The sequence below is a fragment of the Lactuca saligna genome, chromosome 9 (assembly GCF_052625555.1).
Source record: "Lactuca saligna cultivar CGN05327 chromosome 9, ASM5262555v1, whole genome shotgun sequence".
NCBI classification, from domain to species: Eukaryota; Viridiplantae; Streptophyta; class Magnoliopsida; order Asterales; family Asteraceae; genus Lactuca; species Lactuca saligna.
Window position 1 is genome coordinate 49,466,094 of NC_136425.1, and position 19,554 is coordinate 49,485,647.

A 19,554-nucleotide genomic window follows, 5' to 3' on the forward strand; every position below is an offset into this window, starting at 1 on the left:
AATATCCATTAAGAGTAACATTTGATTATTGAACAAAATATTTAGATCGTTTATGTTTATTTACTAAGATCTTATTTAATATTAATATTTCTTGAACAATCCAATCTTATTTGATTTTTTTTGAACACTTTTAAAACATAATTATCCCTATTAGTCATTTTTCCATTTAAACTAGGATAATATGATACGATTATTGTCAATTTGTTATGATGAACTATATAATTATATTGTGTTAGGAGGCCAAAATAGACTCCATGAGCAATTGAGCATTGAAAGTGCTGTCAAACACGAGAACCCTAATCCAAAATTCAGAATGTATTGTAGGAAAAACAAGTAAATAGAATAGAGATCGTAATTGAGGCCTTCGTAATCGTATGCAAGCAAATTTGCGCCAGTAGGAAGATTCTCTGAAGCAACGCTACCATATTCCCTGTCTTTTCTTTTTACAATATCGTTTGTTTTTGGTCTAATTCTACCGATCCAACACCATCTCCTGTTCTTTCTGTCAACGGAGAAAAAAAGGGGTTTCATCGTTGCCCCAATTTCATACATACATCATAAAGGTAAACAACTAGAAGAAGATACATAAAAAAACAGTCGATTGAATTTCGGCAGCCATGGGACAAGTTTTTCGCAAGCTCTTCGATGCATTCTTCGGCAACAGCGAGATGCGGGTACTCTTTCCGTTTCACTCTTCCATTTAAATCGATTTTTGTGTTATCTCCGGTTATGCAGTTGTAGTTTGTGTCTATCTCGTTGATTAAACGTCGTAGGTAATCATTTTGTAATTTGAATCTAGGGTTTTGTACTCGTATTTAGCAAACTGAGCTGGATTGAACTAGGCCAATCTACAATCTTCCCATATTTCAGTCGTGAACTTTGAGAACAATCACAAATTAAACTGAATCTTATAGTTTTCTGTATCCTTATCACACCTTCTTTTTGTTATGTAAGTTGTTTAAATTGGTTTTGGCACATATAGGTTGTGATGCTGGGGTTAGATGCAGCAGGGAAAACAACCATACTGTACAAGCTGCACATTGGAGAAGTTCTATCAACTGTCCCTACTATTGGTAAGCCATCATGAAATCATGCTAAATTGTCTGATGTCAATGGTGCTATTCTCTGTAGTCTGTATATTCATTGCTTAATGGTAATCCCTAAACCACAAAACATGCTATGTATAATGAATGTATTACAAATCAAATAATTGGTGTATCTTTGAAATGAATTTCTCTTTGTGGCAGGTTTCAATGTGGAAAAAGTTCAGTACAAGAATGTGATGTTCACGGTTTGGGATGTTGGTGGGCAAGAAAAGCTAAGGCCCTTGTGGAGGCACTACTTCAATGACACAAATGGATTGGTAAGAATAACCATAATATTTTTTCCTCTGTTTAAGGTATTTTTTTGATTTAACAAGCTGCTTTTAATCTTTTATGAAATAAAGTAAGTTATCCCCTCTTGTTGTTGGGATAAGATGTCATGATCTTTAAAATATGTAGTATACTGAGATTATTATTTCCAGATTTATGTTGTTGACTCTTTGGATCGAGAGAGGATTGGCAGAGCAAAGGCAGAGTTTCAGGTATTATAATTGTATTTTGTATATTATCATGCAACTATTTTTCTTAGATTGCAGTGTTCCTCATCCTATCTGTTTGCATTTTATCCTCAGGCTATTATCAATGACCCTTTCATGACCAACTGTGTCATCTTGGTGTTTGCAAACAAACAGGACATGGTATGCTTTACACATTTGTATTGTTTCATTTCATTAAATTGTTGTAAATCATTTCAACTAGTTGAAGTCATTATTTTTAGTCACGGATAAGGGAAATATTGTTGATGACAATATTTCCAATCCATGGGTCTATTGTGTCAATTATCATAAGTTTAGGGGCTCTAAGCATATGTTACAACAACCCTTTTTTTGAAGAATATAATGTACAAGGTACTTGTGCACAACATAGTTGAGCTATCAGCTACGAACTTGATTAATGTTGTTCCACTTGGCTGAATATCTTACACTTGATTGGTTGGTTACAGAAAGGAGCAATGACAGCTATGGAGGTGTGTGAAGGGCTGGGGATGTATGAACTGAAAAACAGGAAATGGCATATACAAGGCACGTGTGCTCTTAGAGGGGATGGTCTATACGAGGGTCTGGACTGGCTGGCTAGCACTCTAAAGGATATGAAGGCGGCTACCACCTCATCATCTTTCTGATTAAAAACCAAACCAAACCATGAATGAATGAATGAATACTCTCATCACCCATGTTCACTCTTTTTTTTTTCTTCTTTCTTTCTTTTTCTTAAGTATGATATGTATATTCAGAACATATATCAGAGGCTTGGATGGACGCATGGCACCCTATTGGCATAATGTAAAGAAGAAAAATTACTGCTACTGCTACTGCTGTGTGTGTGTGTGAGTGGGTGTTTTGTTTTATTCAGATCTCTAATCAGTTACCACGTATTTTCTTTTCTGTCACTTGATGTTTTTAAAACCGATGCTTATAGCTGTCTAGTGTTATTATACTTCTCCATCCATACCCCTATTATCACTGGTTGCTAAACAAACAGATACATATACGTACATGCTTATACTTGTCGCATGCATGTTTACACGTTTACTTCCAAACAAGTAAAATATTTTGTATCCCTTTTACTTATGAAATGCCACATTGTGTTTTCCATTTCCATATACTTATACCCACATATTAGCAACATATAGATACAAATACTACGCCTATACAAAGTACACAATATCATATTTTGCTATATATTACGTTTACTTCATCAAAACCTCATTCGTACAAACAAAGCTTTTGGCAGTACATGCATGCCATTTTCATGAAAAAACTATCAAAATCCTTTTTACATAAAAAAACTTCAGTCCAGTAACCATTTTTTATCAACATTCCCATCTACAACACCTTACCTTGCCATTACCTTTCACCTCATTCCCAGATTTTGACCGCTTTTTTAACCTTCACTTTTGTTTTACCTGTCGCCTCATCACCAACTATTACACCTGCTTCGCCTTTATGATCAATTTTCAATCATTCCATCATTATCATCTAAACCCATGTCAGCTTCTTTGATATCAATCCATCTTGAAGCCACTCATGCAACTTGTGTTGGTGATTTTAGTGTCATGTTGTTTTAGTATAATAAAATTTAGAGATTACCAATGGAGTTTAATTCTTGATTTTATTACAAGTTAGGAGTAGTGGAGTGCACGTTTGTATAAAACAAACTTGATCTTGGCACGACCAAATGGCAGGAGTCAAGGGGGCTACTCCTCCTTGTAGGGTCCTAGGGGCAACGCTCCTGGTGGGGTGCGGGGCAGTGCCATGGCTGGCAAATTTATTTATTAAGGAAAATGTTATGGGAAATCGTATTTTCGAAAATATATTCTTCATAATTATCCTTTGAACCCACATCATTCATTTATGAGATAAAATCAATATTTAATGCTAATTGATACTTACTTTTGGTAATCAGAAGAATTTGAATCCTATATAAACTCTAGTTCGTGGCCTCATATCAGTGCCTTGATACAAGACTGTTCCATGAAGGATTATCCCTATAATCTAGATTTTGTGTAACTTAGGCATAAGGTTGAAATATCATATTCGGGAAGTGTTCACATGATTCTTCAAGAAGATCCAAGTTCTCATCAAATTCAAAAACCGTATTCTCCTCCCTACCCCCAACAACTTGCATCCATAATGTTCAATTAATGCACTTATCCTATCCTCACATAACCATGATTTATGAAATCCCTAAACACTAAAGGAACATCATTACCCTTTAGAAAATGGCTTGCTCAAAACACAATAATAAACATCAAGGGTTGGTTCTTTAACAAATTCACGAATAAATAAAGCAAAGCTACCATTCTCTACAACGATGAAATCCTCGTTAGTGTACGTACCAATTTGGGCATCCGTGTAGCTTAAGGGATTTGGAAGGAAGGTGCCTGAGTGATGTATGTCCACTGTCAATGTTGTAGGAGAACCAACATGGGGCCATTGATGGACTCGAAGACATTATGATAATAACGAGCTTTTATCAAGATCATGGTTTTTCAAAATACGTATAAAATTAGACAAAACGTACCTTCCTTAATGGTTTGGAGCTTATTGTTGTGATCACCTTTGTTTTCTACTAAAATATTGATTGTTACCTACACTAACTAAAATAGAACACAACACTTATTGAATGGGCTTAAGGCTTTTAAAAAAAATAAAATAAATAAAGTATTACATTTATGGTTACCAACTCATAAAAACAAAATGGATAAAAAAATTTCACAAAACCACCATGGACTACAAAGTACAAGAAAATGAGTCTGTAGCAATAAATGCGTAGACCTTTTCAACTAAGAAATTTTTTTTTTAGAAAAAGTGATATAGTCATTTTATATCGGTTAAAGGCAAAAAAGATGAGATTTGTAAACTATAAGGCTTGGGGGGAGTGATAATATATATCATCTTGCCATATGTGAGGGAGTGATGCATTGTGACAAAAAAGAGAGAGGAAGAGATAAAGTGGAAGAAAGATAAAGAGAGACATGATTCGATGTATCAATGTCATTTGAACTTGTCATCTACCGTGTTTAGGGGACGACATATGCAACGTCGGGTACTGCATATATGCCACCTCCTCTTTTACCAGACTCATCCCGCTCCCCCAAATCTAAGGATGTGAACTATCAACTTTCCCAAACTCCAACTACAAAATAAACAAACGGTACGTACCATTTATGTAATTTACTTTATTTTTAGATAGTAGATAGATTTAAAAACTTTATAATTCTATTATAAATATTATTACTTGAATGTTCTATTTATAGGAATAAAAAAGTAGAGTTAATAAAACTTATGTAATTAAAAAAAACTGATTACATAATTTACTGCTATATATCTTAATTACCAATATTACCCTAAAAATGTTGAAAGGTTGGGTTTTGACCTAAAGATTCAACCTTTTTGGAGGGAGAAGCAACAAAAATCTGTGATCTTTTTAGCCACCTTTCATTCATCGACGGCCTGTGGATCATCATCTACAAAACCTTCTCATAATCCGCCAAAAATTGAACGCCTTCTGTTGTCCATCGCTTGTACATATAAAACACACACACACACATACATACTCGATGACGATTAGTTCTCCGTTTCTGTAAAATCTTTGTAAAACCCACAGGAGGATGGCGTTCACCTCTGGAATCTTAGCTTTTGCAGCACCTTCACCAACATTGAATGTCATCAACGATTCATCCAAGGTACGCAAAACCATAACTTCTTCTCATATTTCCTGCTCAGCCTCTTCTTCTTCTTCCGTAACCAGTGAGATTACAACTATCGAACAACAAGAACCTTCCAAGAAATTTAGCTACAGCAGAGCATCCCCGTCAGTCAGATGGCCTAACCGAAAAGAACCAACCGATAATCATAACACAGACAAAACCCAGTTCCCAATTTCACTCACAACCCCCAAACTTGATGTTTTTGAAGATGAATCTTTGACTGGTAACGAAATTGAAGGAAAAGTGGAACCGTTGGAAATGAATAACGAAACCCTAGAATATCCGGGTAGGAATAGCCGCGGAGTGGCAAAGAAGATGACGAAATTAGCTTTGAAAAGAGCAAAAGATTGGAGACAAAGAGTTCAATTTTTAACTGATCGAATATTAGGGTTGAAATCTCACGAGTTTGTCGCCGATGTGTTGGACGATAGACAGGTTCAGATGACGCCTACTGATTTCTGTTTCTTAGTGAAAGGAATCGGGAAATTAAACTGGCAAAGAGCGTTGGAAGTTTACGAATGGCTAAACCTTCGTAATTGGTACTCCCCAAATGCCCGTATGCTCGCCACCATACTAGCTGTTCTTGGTAAAGCCAATCAAGAAGCATTAGCCATGGAGATTTTCAATCGATCAGAAGAAGGAATAGACGGTAGCGTACAAGTTTACAATGCAATGATGGGTGTTTATGCCAGAAACGGAAGGTTTACAAAAGTTCAAGAAATCCTCAATCTAATGCGTGAAAGGGGATACGAACCAGATCTTGTCAGTTTCAACACATTAATCAATGCCCGATTTAAATCCACTCCAATGGAACCAAACATGGGAATTAATCTGCTAACTGAAGTAAGACGTTCAGGTCTCCAACCAGATATCATCACTTACAACACTCTGTTAAGTGCTTGCTCTCATGATTCCAACTTGGAAGAAGCAGTCAAGGTCTATAAAGACATGGAATTAAACAAATGTCAACCTGATTTATGGACTTACAATGCGATGTTATCTGTTTATGCAAGATGTGGATTAGTTCATGAAGCTGAATCACTGTTCAAAGACTTGGATTCAAAAGGGTTTGTCCCAGATGCAGTCACATATAACTCTTTACTCTATGCGTTTGCTAAAGAAGGGAATGTGGATAAAGTTATTAAACTACGTGAAGAAATGGTGAAATTAGGGTTTGGAGAAGATGAGATGACCTACAATACTGTTATTCATATGTATGGGAAGTTAGGGCAACATGAATCGGCTTTGAAGCTCTATAATGACATGAAATCACATGGTTGTGAACCTGATGTTGTGACATACACTGTTCTTATTGATTCTTTAGGTAAAGGTAATAAGATTTCTGAAGCTGCAAACGTGATGTCAGAAATGATGGATTCTGGGATTAAACCGAGTTTGAGAACTTTCAGTGCTTTGATATGTGGATACGCGAAGGCTGGAAAGAGACTCGAGGCTGAAAAAACGTTTGATTCCATGGTGAAATCGGGTATCAAGCCTGATCTTCTTGCTTATTCAGTCATGTTGGATGTGTTTTTGAGATTTGATGGAGGTAAAGCTATGATGTTGTATAACAACATGGTTCGTGATGGTTTCATCCCAGATTTATCTCTTTACGAGCTCCTAATCCAATCTCTTAATGAAAACAAAGATTATGTTGAAAAAATTATTAAAGATATGCAGAAGTTATGTAATTTGAATCCCCAAGTCATTTCCTCTACTCTAGTGAAAGGTGGGTCCTACGATTATGCAGCTAACATGCTGAAAAACGCCATTTTAGAGGGTAATGATTTAGATCATGAGAGCTTGTTATCCATATTAAGTTCTTATAGTTCATCCGGAAGGCATGTGGAAGCTTTAAATTTACTTGATTTTCTGAAAGAACATTCACCCGGATCGGATCATATTGTTACAGAAGCTATGATTATGCTTCTTTGCCATTCCAATCAATTAGATGCTGCCATTGATGAATACAGAAAGAGTCGGAGTTCTAATTCAAATTTGTTCTCTGGGAGCTCTTCAATGTATGAATCACTGATTGAAGCCTGCAAGGAGGCTGAGCTTTTTTCAGAAGCTTCTCAGGTCTTCTCAGATATGATGTTCATCGGAATTCAACCTTCTAATGTTATATACACAAATGTCGCTCTTATGTACTGTAAATTAGGGTTTCCAGAAACCGCTCATGATTTGATCAATCGAGCTGAATCAATCGATGAGATTTCAGTTTATGTGGATCTTATCGATGCTTACGGAAAGTCAAACCTACTGGAAAAGGCAGAGACTGTGGTCAAAAGTCTTCGAGAAAGATTTCCTGTTGTAGACAGAAAAGTTTGGAATGCGTTAATACAAGCTTATGCTTCAAAAGGTGAATACGAAAAGGCGCGAGCAGCTTTCAATACTATGATGAAAGATGGGCCGGGTCCCACTGTAGAATCGGTAAACGGGCTTATGCAAGCTTTAATTGTTGATGGGAGATTAGACGAATTGTACGTTGTGGTTGAAGAGCTTCAAGATTTAGGGTTTAAAATCAGCAAAAACTCCATTGTTTTGATGCTTGAAGCGTTTGCAGAAGCTGGGAATGTGTTCGAGGTGAAGAAGATATACCATGGAATGAAGGCAGCAGGATATTTTCCGACTATGAATCTTTATAGAGTAATGATCGGTTTGCTTTGTAAGGTGAAACATGTTCGTGATGTTGAAGCTATGGTTGATGAAATGGTGGAAATCGGATTCAAACCCGATCTTTTTATATTCAATTCTTTACTCAAATTATATACAAACATCGAAGATTATAGAAAAACAATTGAAGTTTACCACAAGATTCAAGAAAATGGACTTAAACCGGATTCCGATACATACAATACTTTGATCGTAATGTATTGCAGAGACCATAAACCCGAGATTGGGTTGTCTTTACTTAATGAAATGGTCAAACAAGGTTTAGATGCAAAGTTGACCACCTACAAAAGCCTGATTGCCGCCTTTGGTAAGCTACAAATGGTGGGACACGTGGAGGAGCTTTTTGAAAAGGTGAAAAGTGAAGGGTATAATCTGGACCGTTCATTTTATCATTTAATGATGAAAACATATAGAAGTGCTGGACACCATTCTAAATCGGAAGAGATTTTCAAATTAATGAAAGAAGAAGGAATCGAACCCACGATTGCTACGATGCATCTTCTTATGATTTCTTATGGAAGCTCGGGAAACCCCATGGAAGCTGAAAAAGTTCTTGATAATTTGAAGTCCAGTGGCGAGAGCCTCACTACTTTAACCTATTCATCTGTTATCGATTCTTATTTCAAGAACAGTGATTATGTCACCGGAGTTCAAAAGCTTACAGAGATGATGACAGAAGGGGTCAAACCAGACCACCGGATATGGACCTGCTTCATTAGGGCTGCTAGTTTCTGCAAGACGAAAAGTGAAGCAATAACAATCTTGAATGCAATCAAAGATGCTGGTTTCGATCTTCCAATCAAGTAAGTCTGATCTGACTATAAGCTTTCATGTTTTTAAAATCTCAATTCGTAACTCAAATCTTGTGTTTCACAGGCTTTTGGAAAACTCAGACTCCATGGTTATGGAGATGGACCGGGTTTTTGAAGAACTGAAACCCATGGAAGATAACGCAGCACTTAACTTTGTAAACGCCATTGAAGATCTGTTATGGGCATTTGAGCTTCGAGCCACCGCTTCATGGGTGTTTCAGCTGGCGGTGAAAAAAGATATATACCGGAATAACGTGTTCAGGGTGGCGGAAAAGGACTGGGGAGCTGATTTCCGGAAGCTATCTGGTGGTGCCGCCCTCGTTGGTCTTACATTATGGCTTGACCAGATGCAGGATGCATCTTTAGAGGGTGTCCCGATGTCTCCCAAATCGGTTGTTTTAATCACCGGGGTTTCTGAGTATAACAATGTCTCGTTAAACACTACTTTGAAAGCTTATCTTTGGGAAATGGGATCCCCGTTTTTGCCATGTAAGACTCGAAGCGGGCTACTCGTGGCAAAAGCTCATTCTTTAAGAATGTGGTTGAAAGATTCACCGTTTTGTTTGGATCTCGAGTTGAAGAACAGTGTTAGTGTCCCTGAAATGAACTCGATGCAAGTTGTTGAAGGGTGTTACATCAGGCGTGGGCTTGTTCCTGCTTTTCAAGAGATTAATGAGAGGCTTGGGCCTGTTAGGCCCAAGAAGTTTGCTCGGTTGGCTTTGATGTCGGCTGAGAAAAGAGATAAAGTTATCCAGGCTGATATCGATGGGAGGAAAGAGAAGCTAGAGAAGTTGAACAGATTCGGGGGTATGAGGAAGACGCGGTTTCCCAAGAGGAAATATGTAAGGCAGGAGGCTCTCAAATAATGAAAACCGACTCAATATTCACCCAAAACTAACTTGATAGAGGTAGCCAACAAATTTGGGCTAAGAATTGGGTCTGCGGGTGTTGCAATGCTGAACCCGGGGATTCTTAAGATGTTGATAAAGGAAGAGGAGGGTTTGTTTGACCCAAGGAAGCGAAAGTTGAACAAAACAAGTATGACATTCACAATCACATAGGTTCGCTTGTTTTTGACGCATCCATGTACGATTAATGGGTCAATATCGTGTTTTACTTTCTCGTATAGTAATCATTAGTTACAAATGTAGTTATAACAGCATACATGTCTGCTCCCTACATTACAAGATTTATGGTTGAACGTTGTAATTGAGTCAATCCAACTCGTGACATACTAGAAAAATACTCAAAATGGCTTGAGCTACTCTAGTATGTTATCGAGTCGAGGCCGAGTTTTAAAATACTTGGCACGTGAAGCTCATGAGCATATTCAAGCTTAGTTGAAGTTGCATTTTCTCTATTTGATTCATATTTACATATTCAAGCCAAGTTAAGCCTAATCGTATTTCTATTACAATTTAATATACTTCCATATTTATAATAAATAATCGACGTATTTCTATTACAATTTAATATACTTCCATATTTATAATAAATAATCGACGTATTTCTATTACAATTTAATATACTTCCATATTTATAATAAATAATCGAGTCGAGCTCAAAAGTGTCAATTACTTTAAGGAGCTTGAGTTGAGTTTTTGAGCTTCAAGTATGTTACTCACTGAGCATGACATTATATCAACTCCACTTTCTTCACCTAACCTAAAAAAGTTTATTATGGGCTAATAATCATTCTTACTGACACAACAATGCCATCTACCTGTGCACTAATGTGCCCCATATGTTTGTTACTCCACCTAATGGCACACGATAGTCCAGCCAAGACGGCATGGATCTTACCTACTTATTTGTTAGATCAACCCGACAAGTTTGGCTCATCGGTGTGGCCAACCTGATGAGCTAAAACCCACCCGTTTCTGTGCGTATCCGTGAGTCTAAAAATATGCCGTTTAATGTATATCTACATCCCTAGGTGAAGCATGATGTAGATGTCATAGTATGTGAAACGCACATGAATATAATATCAATGTCTTGAAGAACCTCATATGGAGTACATATGCAATTGGGACAATAATTTGATCATATCCGATGGTTATTGTAGCAGATTAAAAGTTTTGAGTTGGGTGGAGTGATAAGAATAATGTGGTTAAATAAATATGAGAAGGTTGAGATAATAGAATGCTAATCGTTGTATCACTTGTATGTGATCTTTAGTGGTACGTGCCCATTAGGGATGAACATGGTGCGATTTTTACACCAAACCGAAACCGAAAACCAAAATTGCAGTTTTTATATCCATGAAACCGATAGGTGCGTTTTTTTTTTTATTATTATTTTTTATTTTTAAATTAACCGCAAATATAGAAATAGTGTGGTTTTATTTCGATGGTGTGATTATTTTTATGTCCGACCACAACTTTCAACTTTTATTTCCTTTTTTAAGTTTGACTTTTTATATGACGACTAGCATTAAATACAACATACAACAATAGATCATAAGCATCAATTCATATTATATCAATATATTTATTTTAATCTTTTTGAAGTTACAACTTACCAACTTGAACTTGCATCCAAAAGATAATAAAATAGATATAAACACACGATCCAACCACATTTTGAAATTAATAAATTCGTTTTAATTCATAACCATTAAGTCATCAACATATTGGTTTAAACTTATAATATCCATTAAAGTTCAAACTTCATCAAAAAACATTAACATGTTTTTATCACCAACAATAAAACATATAAAATAAACCACCATTAATCATAATCGCCTTGATTCTTGGAAGATTTTTTCTTGTTTTCAATCTACATAAATAAATATAAATATTAGATTATTAGTATATAAATCAAGGTTGTTAAGATCGGGATCCTACCTAGGATCGATTTTGGGTTTGCAAGATCGGGATCGAGATCCTAAGATCCCACAAAATAGAATATAATTTTAATTTATAATATTTAATCATAAAAACTATTTCAAACATTTAGTTTTTCATTCAAAAGTTATAAAAACTTCAAAATATTAGTCATAAGTCACAATAAAAAATGATAAATGGTAGATTGGTAAAGGATAAAAGGCATAAAGTGGTAAAAAAAATTCATTTGCAAAAAAAAAAAAAAAATCAAAGGAAGGTAGGATCGGATCGGATCGGATCTCGATCCTACGATCCTACCTACGATCTTACGATCTTACCTGCGATCCTACCCCAAATACGATCCTTTTACGATCCGGATCGTTTTTCATACCTAGGATCGTAGGATCGTACGATCCTACGATCAGGATCGCGATTTTGACAACTATGATATAAATCACTAGTAATAACTAAAAAAATTAAACATACCTAGTTGTCTCTTAATTAACATCACTTGGAGCACCAATTACTTTAACCTTTCTTTTCCTTTTTTCTTGTGCTCCCGTCCACATCATCATCCGCCTCGGTGCGAAAATAAGCCCTGTAAGAAGGGTCTATCATATAAAGCCTATTGAGAAAATAAAACAAACACTCGATGTTAGTTAAAGGAAAAATAATATAAATATAAAACAAATAAACATACATTTCAAACGCATTCTCATAAAGTACGACCATTTCCAACATTAAATATATTGAATTTCATCTCGTGTCAACATCAAGAGATGGCTTTTGTTTGGATTTTACTTCAACACGAGCAACATAGTCTTCAAATGTTTTATACTGGGCCGGTGATGATTGTACATACGTTACCGCATTTCGAATTCTAGTAACAACATCGAATTGCTCTTCCAAACCATCTCTAACAATAAGATTGATGATATGTGCATAACAACGGAGGTGCAAATATTTACAATCTAATATATCATTTGGTCCCTTCAACATACTCTTCAAATATCTTATAGCCCCGTCATTTGAAGACGCATTATCCACTGTTAAACACAATTTCAATCCCCCACTTTTGTATGCACTCATAAACCAAACTCCCAATGGTTTCACCCCTATGATTCTCTATAGGGCAAAAGTTTAGAATTTTCTTTTGTAAAACCCATGCATCGTTAATCCAATGAGCCATAAGACACTTATAATTCATGTTTTGAATAGATGGCCATGTGTCGGTAGTTAGGCACACTGTTTGGCCCTTCAACATCTCTTTAACTTTTTTTTCTTATTGTTTATAAATCTCTATACAGTCCCGAGCTACAGTCCATCTAGATGTCATCTTAAACTCCGGATCCAATTCCCACACAAATTCCTTAAAACCCTCATCATCAACAATGCTAAACGGTCGATTGTCTTTAATGCACATTTTGGCAAGGGTCAATCTACACTTCTCCTGGCTAAAGGAATGCTTAGCCAAAGACCCACCCACCTCGGTACATTTTGGATTAAAGCTTAATTTTGTTTGTTTCCTTGCATCTTTGTCTTTACCTTCATAAAAGGGGATGCGCCTACAAGAATTAACTAGATGGCTGAGTAATGAGGAGGTGCCATTCTCTCTAGTGCCACAAGCTAAAACCTTTTTGCAATGTGCGCATTCTGATTTTTGCGCCTTTAACATATGGAAAATGTTGCCATACAATGGATCGTAACTTAGGTTTTTCATTATTTTCTTCTTCAATATCACCTTCACCTGGGACTTCAACTCCATCTTCTTGTTGATCATCGACATTAAGTACACCTTCATTAATAGTCATGCTGAAATACATATTATGTTAGTACTCAATCAGGTGAAAACATAGTGAGTTGCAAAACAAAAAATATTATAATAAAAAAAATATTTTCTTCTTAATTTTTAGAAAATGAGAATTATAATAAACTGATCACAAAATAACAAAAAAATAGGGATGTAATAATAAATTAATAATATTACAAAACTAGATAAACCTGTATGTGGATAATAGATAATAAGATAGTGAATATCAGATAATAGATTATCACCTTTCAACTTTTAGCAAAACTGGTTAAGTGGTCAATATATTACAACTCTTTCACTTGGTTGCATGATTGAATAAAAGAATAGTCATCCTTAAGCCTTAAGGAATGGAAATTAACGAATGGAAGGAACTTGATGCCTTTAGCATTTAGGAAAGGTCCATTCCATTCCATGTAGCAATACAAACAACCTTTTCAATTCCATAAAATGGACCATTCTATTCCTTGAGTAATCACTTTTCCACATACAAATAAGATAAAATACAATAAGATTATATTTAACGACAAAAATCATATATTGAACAAAAATAATGACCAATATGTGTACGTCCTACTTAATCATGAAAGAGTAATCACTTTTATTGTCAAAAAAGAACCACCAGAGTAACAAAATAACAAAATAAAATACAGTAGATTCGAAGTGTTGGTAACCCCATTGTTGGAAAAGATATCTTCAACCAAAGATGTAACATAGTCGACTACAAGAATAGAAGAGGAAATTGAAAAAAAAACTCTACAAGAATGGTCGAATCTAGAAGAGGAAATTGAAAAAAAGACCTTACCTGAGACGAAGATGTTGGATGCTAGAATCTTGAATTGTCGAAATTGAGAGTTGTCTTCCAGTCGCCGGAGAATGCTTGATGGTTGCTGACTTGCTTCAATGGATTGATGACTTCGATCATTGGCTGCTCCAGTCGCCAGTCGCCATAAACGGAGGCTAGGGCTTTTTAGAACAAAAACTCGAATGAAAGAAATGTTGTGGAAGAACTGGAATGATCCTTTTCGTTTTGGATTTATATTTTTATTAAAAAAATAGAATATATATATATATATATATATATATATATATATATATATATATATATATATATATATATATATATTCAATTAATAATAATATTTTAATATTGCAGTGCGGTTCGGTTTGCGGTTTTTTTGAATTTCTAAAACCGCACCGTTGGTTATATGTTCGGTTTCGGTTTTTCGGTATCGTTTTTTGGTTATTTTGCGTTTTTTCGGTTTGCGGTTCGGTTTTTTCTCACCCCTCTGCCCATGAAGGACATGATTATATGATGTGTTACATAGTAAAATTCTAGGGAATTTGGTGGATTGTGGCGAGACTAATAAATAGTTGAGTATGGTAATGGATATAAGAATGAAAGTCAAGGGACATGAGGTGTTAATTAAGATCATGTTTGAAGTGAAAACATAGTGTCAATATGAACATAATATGTTCATGAGTCCTCATACTTAAAATCGAGTGCAACTAATGTTTTGATAAGTGTCACGACCCAAAAATCAAGGGTAAAAATTTCATTTTTATTATAGTCAAAACACAAATATCTTTTAAATCTAAGTATTCCAAAAACATTTCTAATTAAAACATTTATCAGACTTCATCCCAAAATCACACGTTGCAGAAACACGGGTGTGTGCGCTGCGATCAAGCCAGACCATTCCTTTCAAAACCAATGATACATGAAACCATAAATAAAACTATAAGCACGAAGCTTAGTGAGTTTCCCATAACATACCCTACATTATCCACAGAACCAAATAATCCATATCAATCACATAAGCCATGCATATAAACATATAAGGAAGCCGTGGAAACCCTCCAAGGTCTTACTCTGGGTGCCATAGGAACCCCCTCATGGTCTTAGCCTATTGCCATGGGAACCCCCACATGGTCTTACTAATTGCCATAGGAACCCCCTCATGGTCTTACCAACTGCCATGTGAACCCGCACATGGTCTTCACTAACTGCCATGGGAACCCCCACATGGTCTTAACATAAATGCATACATATGGATAGCAATTTCACAATAAACATCACAAGTAAATAAACTAACTGCCATGGGAACACCCAGATGGTATCCGTACACATACATAACATATTGACAAATCATTCGTAAAAAACCGCTACATGCAAGAGTCACGGAGACAACCGACATGCTATATATAACTAATTACCATGGGAACCCCCACATGGTTTTAACTAGGGATGAAAGTGGGTCCAAACCCGAACCCGATGGACCCGGACCCGGAAAACCCGGAACCGGTTAACGGGATTTTATAGAACCGGAAACCGGACCGGTATATAGGAACCGGTTCCGGTTCGGTTCCGGGTATGGTTCCGGGTAAAGTGGGTCTAGAACCGGAAAACCCGAAAACATCAAAGTGGGTAGGTTGGAACCGGATAAAGTGGGTTTAGACCCGAAAAATCCGAAAAAACCGGAATTTTTGGTAATTACTTACAACTTAGTGGGTTGAACTTTGAAAATTTTCATATTGATATCTCCACTTTGGGGGGCTGTAACTTATTGAATACGAAACCACAATTAACAAAATTAGAGTCCAAAATCATGTACAAAGTCTAAAATACACTCTGGAAAAACCCGCATGTCAATCCGAATTTAAACGAATGAGATATACCTGTGTTAATATTTTCACATAATACAAAGTACAAAAACATTTTCAGTTTTGATATCCCGACTTCGGAGGACTGTAAATCATTGAATGTTAAACCAAAAATGACAAAATTATAGTCTAAACTCATGCACAAACTGTAAACTAGAAGTTGAAAAAAAACCACATGTCAATCCGACTTCAAACGAATTAGATATGCATGCTTTAAAACTTTCACCGAATACAAAAAAACTAAAAAACTAAAAACTTTCAGCTTTGGTATCTCAACTTTTGAGGACTGTAAGTCAATGAATATAAAACTAAAAATGAAAAATTTATAGTCTAGAATCATGTACAAACTCTAAACTACATGTTGGAAAAAACCGTATGTCAATTGGAGTTGAAACGAATAAGATATACATCTTGTAAACGTTTCACAAAAAGTGGTTCCGGCCCTAAAAGTGGTTCCGGTTCCAAAAACCGATTCCGGATTTTAGACCCGGTTTACCCGGACCCAATGGACCCAAACCCGGATTACCCGGAACCCGGATAAAGCCAATTTTTAAACCCGGAACCGGACCCGGTTCTATATATTCCGGTTCTAACGGGTCCGGTTCCGGTCCGGTTTTCCGGTTCTAAATCTCATCCCTAGTCTTAACTATCTGCCATGGGAACCCCCACATGGTCTTCACATAAATAGTTAAATACCTAACACATCGATAACACACATGTAATAAACATCCCAACTAAATAACATGGGCCGACCTTGGTGCCTTCGATCCATTGGTATGGTGAGGAGACTCATTTCAATTGCTGAAGCTTCCTGGAAGAAATCCTTAACTGGTGCCCCGCTGGCTTCACGAGCTATCAATACCAGAACCAGATAAAATCTTAGTTAATAGGCCAAAACCCTCAAGTTTGGCCTAAGGTAAAACTTGGTCAAAAGCCAACAGTCAACAACAGTCAAAGTCAACAAGTCAAACTTCAGGCTGAGTACGCCCAACGTACTCTGCTCGTACGCATGGCATACTTACCAACCAGAATCGGGACCCCATACGAGTACGCACAACGTACTCGAAGGTACGCCTGGCGTACCCAGCCGAATGACACTTTTTCATTAAGTGCTTAATCTCTTAAGTCCTTTCATCCAACACTCAGCTAGTCCCACAACATCAATCTAAGTCATAAAGTTTCCACCTTTATGACTTTCCATGTCTAGAAAAGGTCCAGAAGCTAAAACCTTAACTTATCAATCCATTAAGACATCATGACACTCTCATGGAAGGTATAGAAGGATCAAGATTACATTTTTATGCATCCTAAAAGCTCCATAATGGATAAAGTTTCAAACTTTATCCATTAGAATGGTCCAAACCACCAAGATCTAGCCTTTAAGCATCAAATGGGACGAAAAGTGCATCTTTTTCAACTTAATCCATTAAGTCCAAGTCTACAACCTTAAGATCTGAATCACAATGATGTTTAGATGGATAAAGTTTCCAACTTTATCCATAACAAGGTCACAAACTTTCAAGATCTAAACTTTATGCACTAAAATGACCAAAAGTTGATAACATCCAAAACTACCTAGATCTAACAAATGCATCATCAAGATTCAAACTTTATACCTCTAGAAGATAGATCAAGGTGAACAAAGTCTACATCTACAAGCTCTATTGCAATCAACACTTCTACAAGAAGTTCCTTCTTCTCCAAGGTGCACCATGCATACTCCAAAACACTCAAAATCACCTTCTTTTAGCTTAAAAGGCTCATATAAGGTTAGGGTTTCATGAAAGGGGTGCTGGAGTCTGAGAATGGAGTGAGTTGGGGGGGGGGGGGATTAAAGAGCTTAAATAGGTCTTAAACCACGAAAATAGGGTTTAGGAACTGATTGCGTACTCCCAGCATACTCAAGATTCCATTAGTACGTCCATCGTACACCTTTTTGTACCCCCAACGTACTCAGCTTGGCCCAAAAGCACCCAAACTTCAAACGGTCATAACTTCTTCGTTCTACCTCTGTTTTCGATGTTCTTTATATCCACAAAAAGGTATTGAAGAGATCTACACCCTTATTTAAGTAATTTTGACATAAATCACAATAATTCATAAAAGAAGTCTGAAAACACTACATTCCCATTTTACCCTTTGACTCCAAAGTGCAAACCGAACTATTGGGTCACATATCTATATTACCCACATCCAAATGGGCCTAAATCTTAACTTTTTAAAGCCCTAATCCTTATAATGACCGCTCTTCGGGCCACAACCTCGAATTTGGAATCGATTCGGAATAGGGTGTTACATTAAGAGTGAAACAAGTAATTTTATTATAGCACCTGGTTCCTGGTACGTAAAAATTTATCTAAGTAACTGTCATTTTAGCCTTGGACTCGGCGAGTTGTAGGTGCAACTCGCCGAGTAGGGATGCGGTCCGGGGGCACGCTTAAGTTGGCGACTCGGCGAGTCCATATCCTGGACTCGGCGAGTCATCGCTGTTTGATGAAACCCTAATCCCAAGGGTTTGCCCCCTATTTAAGCTAGCTTGTGCGACCCAAGATCACCCCCATTCACCCTCAGAGCCCTATATCTCGTCCAAGCTTTGTTTCCTTGTGAGTTTGAAGCATTTGGGGTGTCCTCTTGAAGTTTTGGAGTGAGAAGAAGAGTAGATCAAGAAGAAAAAGAGGAGGTCAAGCATCTTTGAGCTATCTCAGTCTGTTCCCTAAGGTATAACTCGTTTTCCCCCTTGTTTTCATGCTTATTGTCTCTTATAGATCCATTAAAGTCCTTCTTGAACCATTTCCAAGCTTGGGTAGGTTTGAGGGTTCGTAATAAGCTGATTAACCTTTAGATCTAGGTATGGTTGAGCTCCAGGAGCTCAGATCTACTATCCTTTTGGAACCATATTACATGAAAGCCCTAGATCTACCCTTTTGGTGCATTTTGGACCCTAAAACCCTTATGGTTGCCTATTTACACGTAAAGTTGGAAAACTTTACGTGTAAATCAAGCCCCAGGATCACGGATCTATGTATGGCATGAGCTGGATTCGAGCAGAATCGACCATATAGTAATTGCATGGTAACGAATCGGCGAGTCGTTCATCGAACTCGGCGAGTCGAGATGCGAGTCCCCGAGTTTTCCCGCTTTTCGTTATGACGAGTAGTGTAGTGAGTCCGGGGTGGACTCGGTGAGTTGGAAGCCGAACTCATCCATGAAGGAACTTGGCGAGTCAATGCCCTGACTCAGCGAGTTCAAGACAATCTTCTTAGATCAAGAACAGACTCGACGAGTTGTTCATACAACTCAGCGAGTCACAGCGTAGAGTGTTCTTCGGATGAAGGCGAACTCGGCGAGTAGGATGCAGGACTATTAAGTCTTGGGTATAGAGAAAGGGACTCGGCAAGTCGGCAAGCCAACTCGGCGAGTCTGGTCAACTGGCAGTTGACTATGACTTAACTCA

General features: G+C 36.9%; 2 protein-coding genes across 2 annotated transcripts; both read left to right on the forward strand.

Annotated features, from left to right (window-relative positions):
• The first annotated feature begins 229 nt into the window (after positions 1–229).
• Positions 230–2,493, forward strand: LOC145014885 (uncharacterized). The gene is made up of 6 exons (XM_078973324.1): positions 230–674; positions 983–1,073; positions 1,248–1,363; positions 1,526–1,585; positions 1,676–1,741; positions 2,047–2,493. Exons 1-6 carry the CDS (start codon positions 618–620, stop codon positions 2,224–2,226), a joined length of 570 nt encoding a protein of 189 aa, XP_078829450.1. The 5' UTR covers positions 230–617; the 3' UTR covers positions 2,227–2,493.
• A 2,491-nt stretch (positions 2,494–4,984) lies between these two features.
• Positions 4,985–10,164, forward strand: EMB1270 (Pentatricopeptide repeat (PPR) superfamily protein). Its single transcript, XM_078973323.1, has 2 exons — positions 4,985–8,795; positions 8,869–10,164. The coding sequence occupies exons 1-2, from the start codon at positions 5,218–5,220 to the stop codon at positions 9,668–9,670; spliced, it is 4,380 nt and encodes a 1,459-aa protein (XP_078829449.1). The 5' UTR covers positions 4,985–5,217; the 3' UTR covers positions 9,671–10,164.
• Positions 10,165–19,554: the final 9,390 nt, after the last annotated feature.

Coding starts and splice junctions, on each gene's coding strand:
- LOC145014885 (XM_078973324.1), top strand. CDS start 618: ATGGGACAAGTTTTTCGCAAGCTCTTCGATGCATTCTTCGGCAACAGC. Junction 1,364..1,525: donor TCAATGACACAAATGGATTG/GTAAGAATAACC, acceptor TATTATTTCCAG/ATTTATGTTGTTGACTCTTT. Junction 1,586..1,675: donor GAGCAAAGGCAGAGTTTCAG/GTATTATAATTG, acceptor TTTTATCCTCAG/GCTATTATCAATGACCCTTT.
- EMB1270 (XM_078973323.1), top strand. CDS start 5,218: ATGGCGTTCACCTCTGGAATCTTAGCTTTTGCAGCACCTTCACCAACA. Junction 8,796..8,868: donor GGTTTCGATCTTCCAATCAA/GTAAGTCTGATC, acceptor TGTGTTTCACAG/GCTTTTGGAAAACTCAGACT.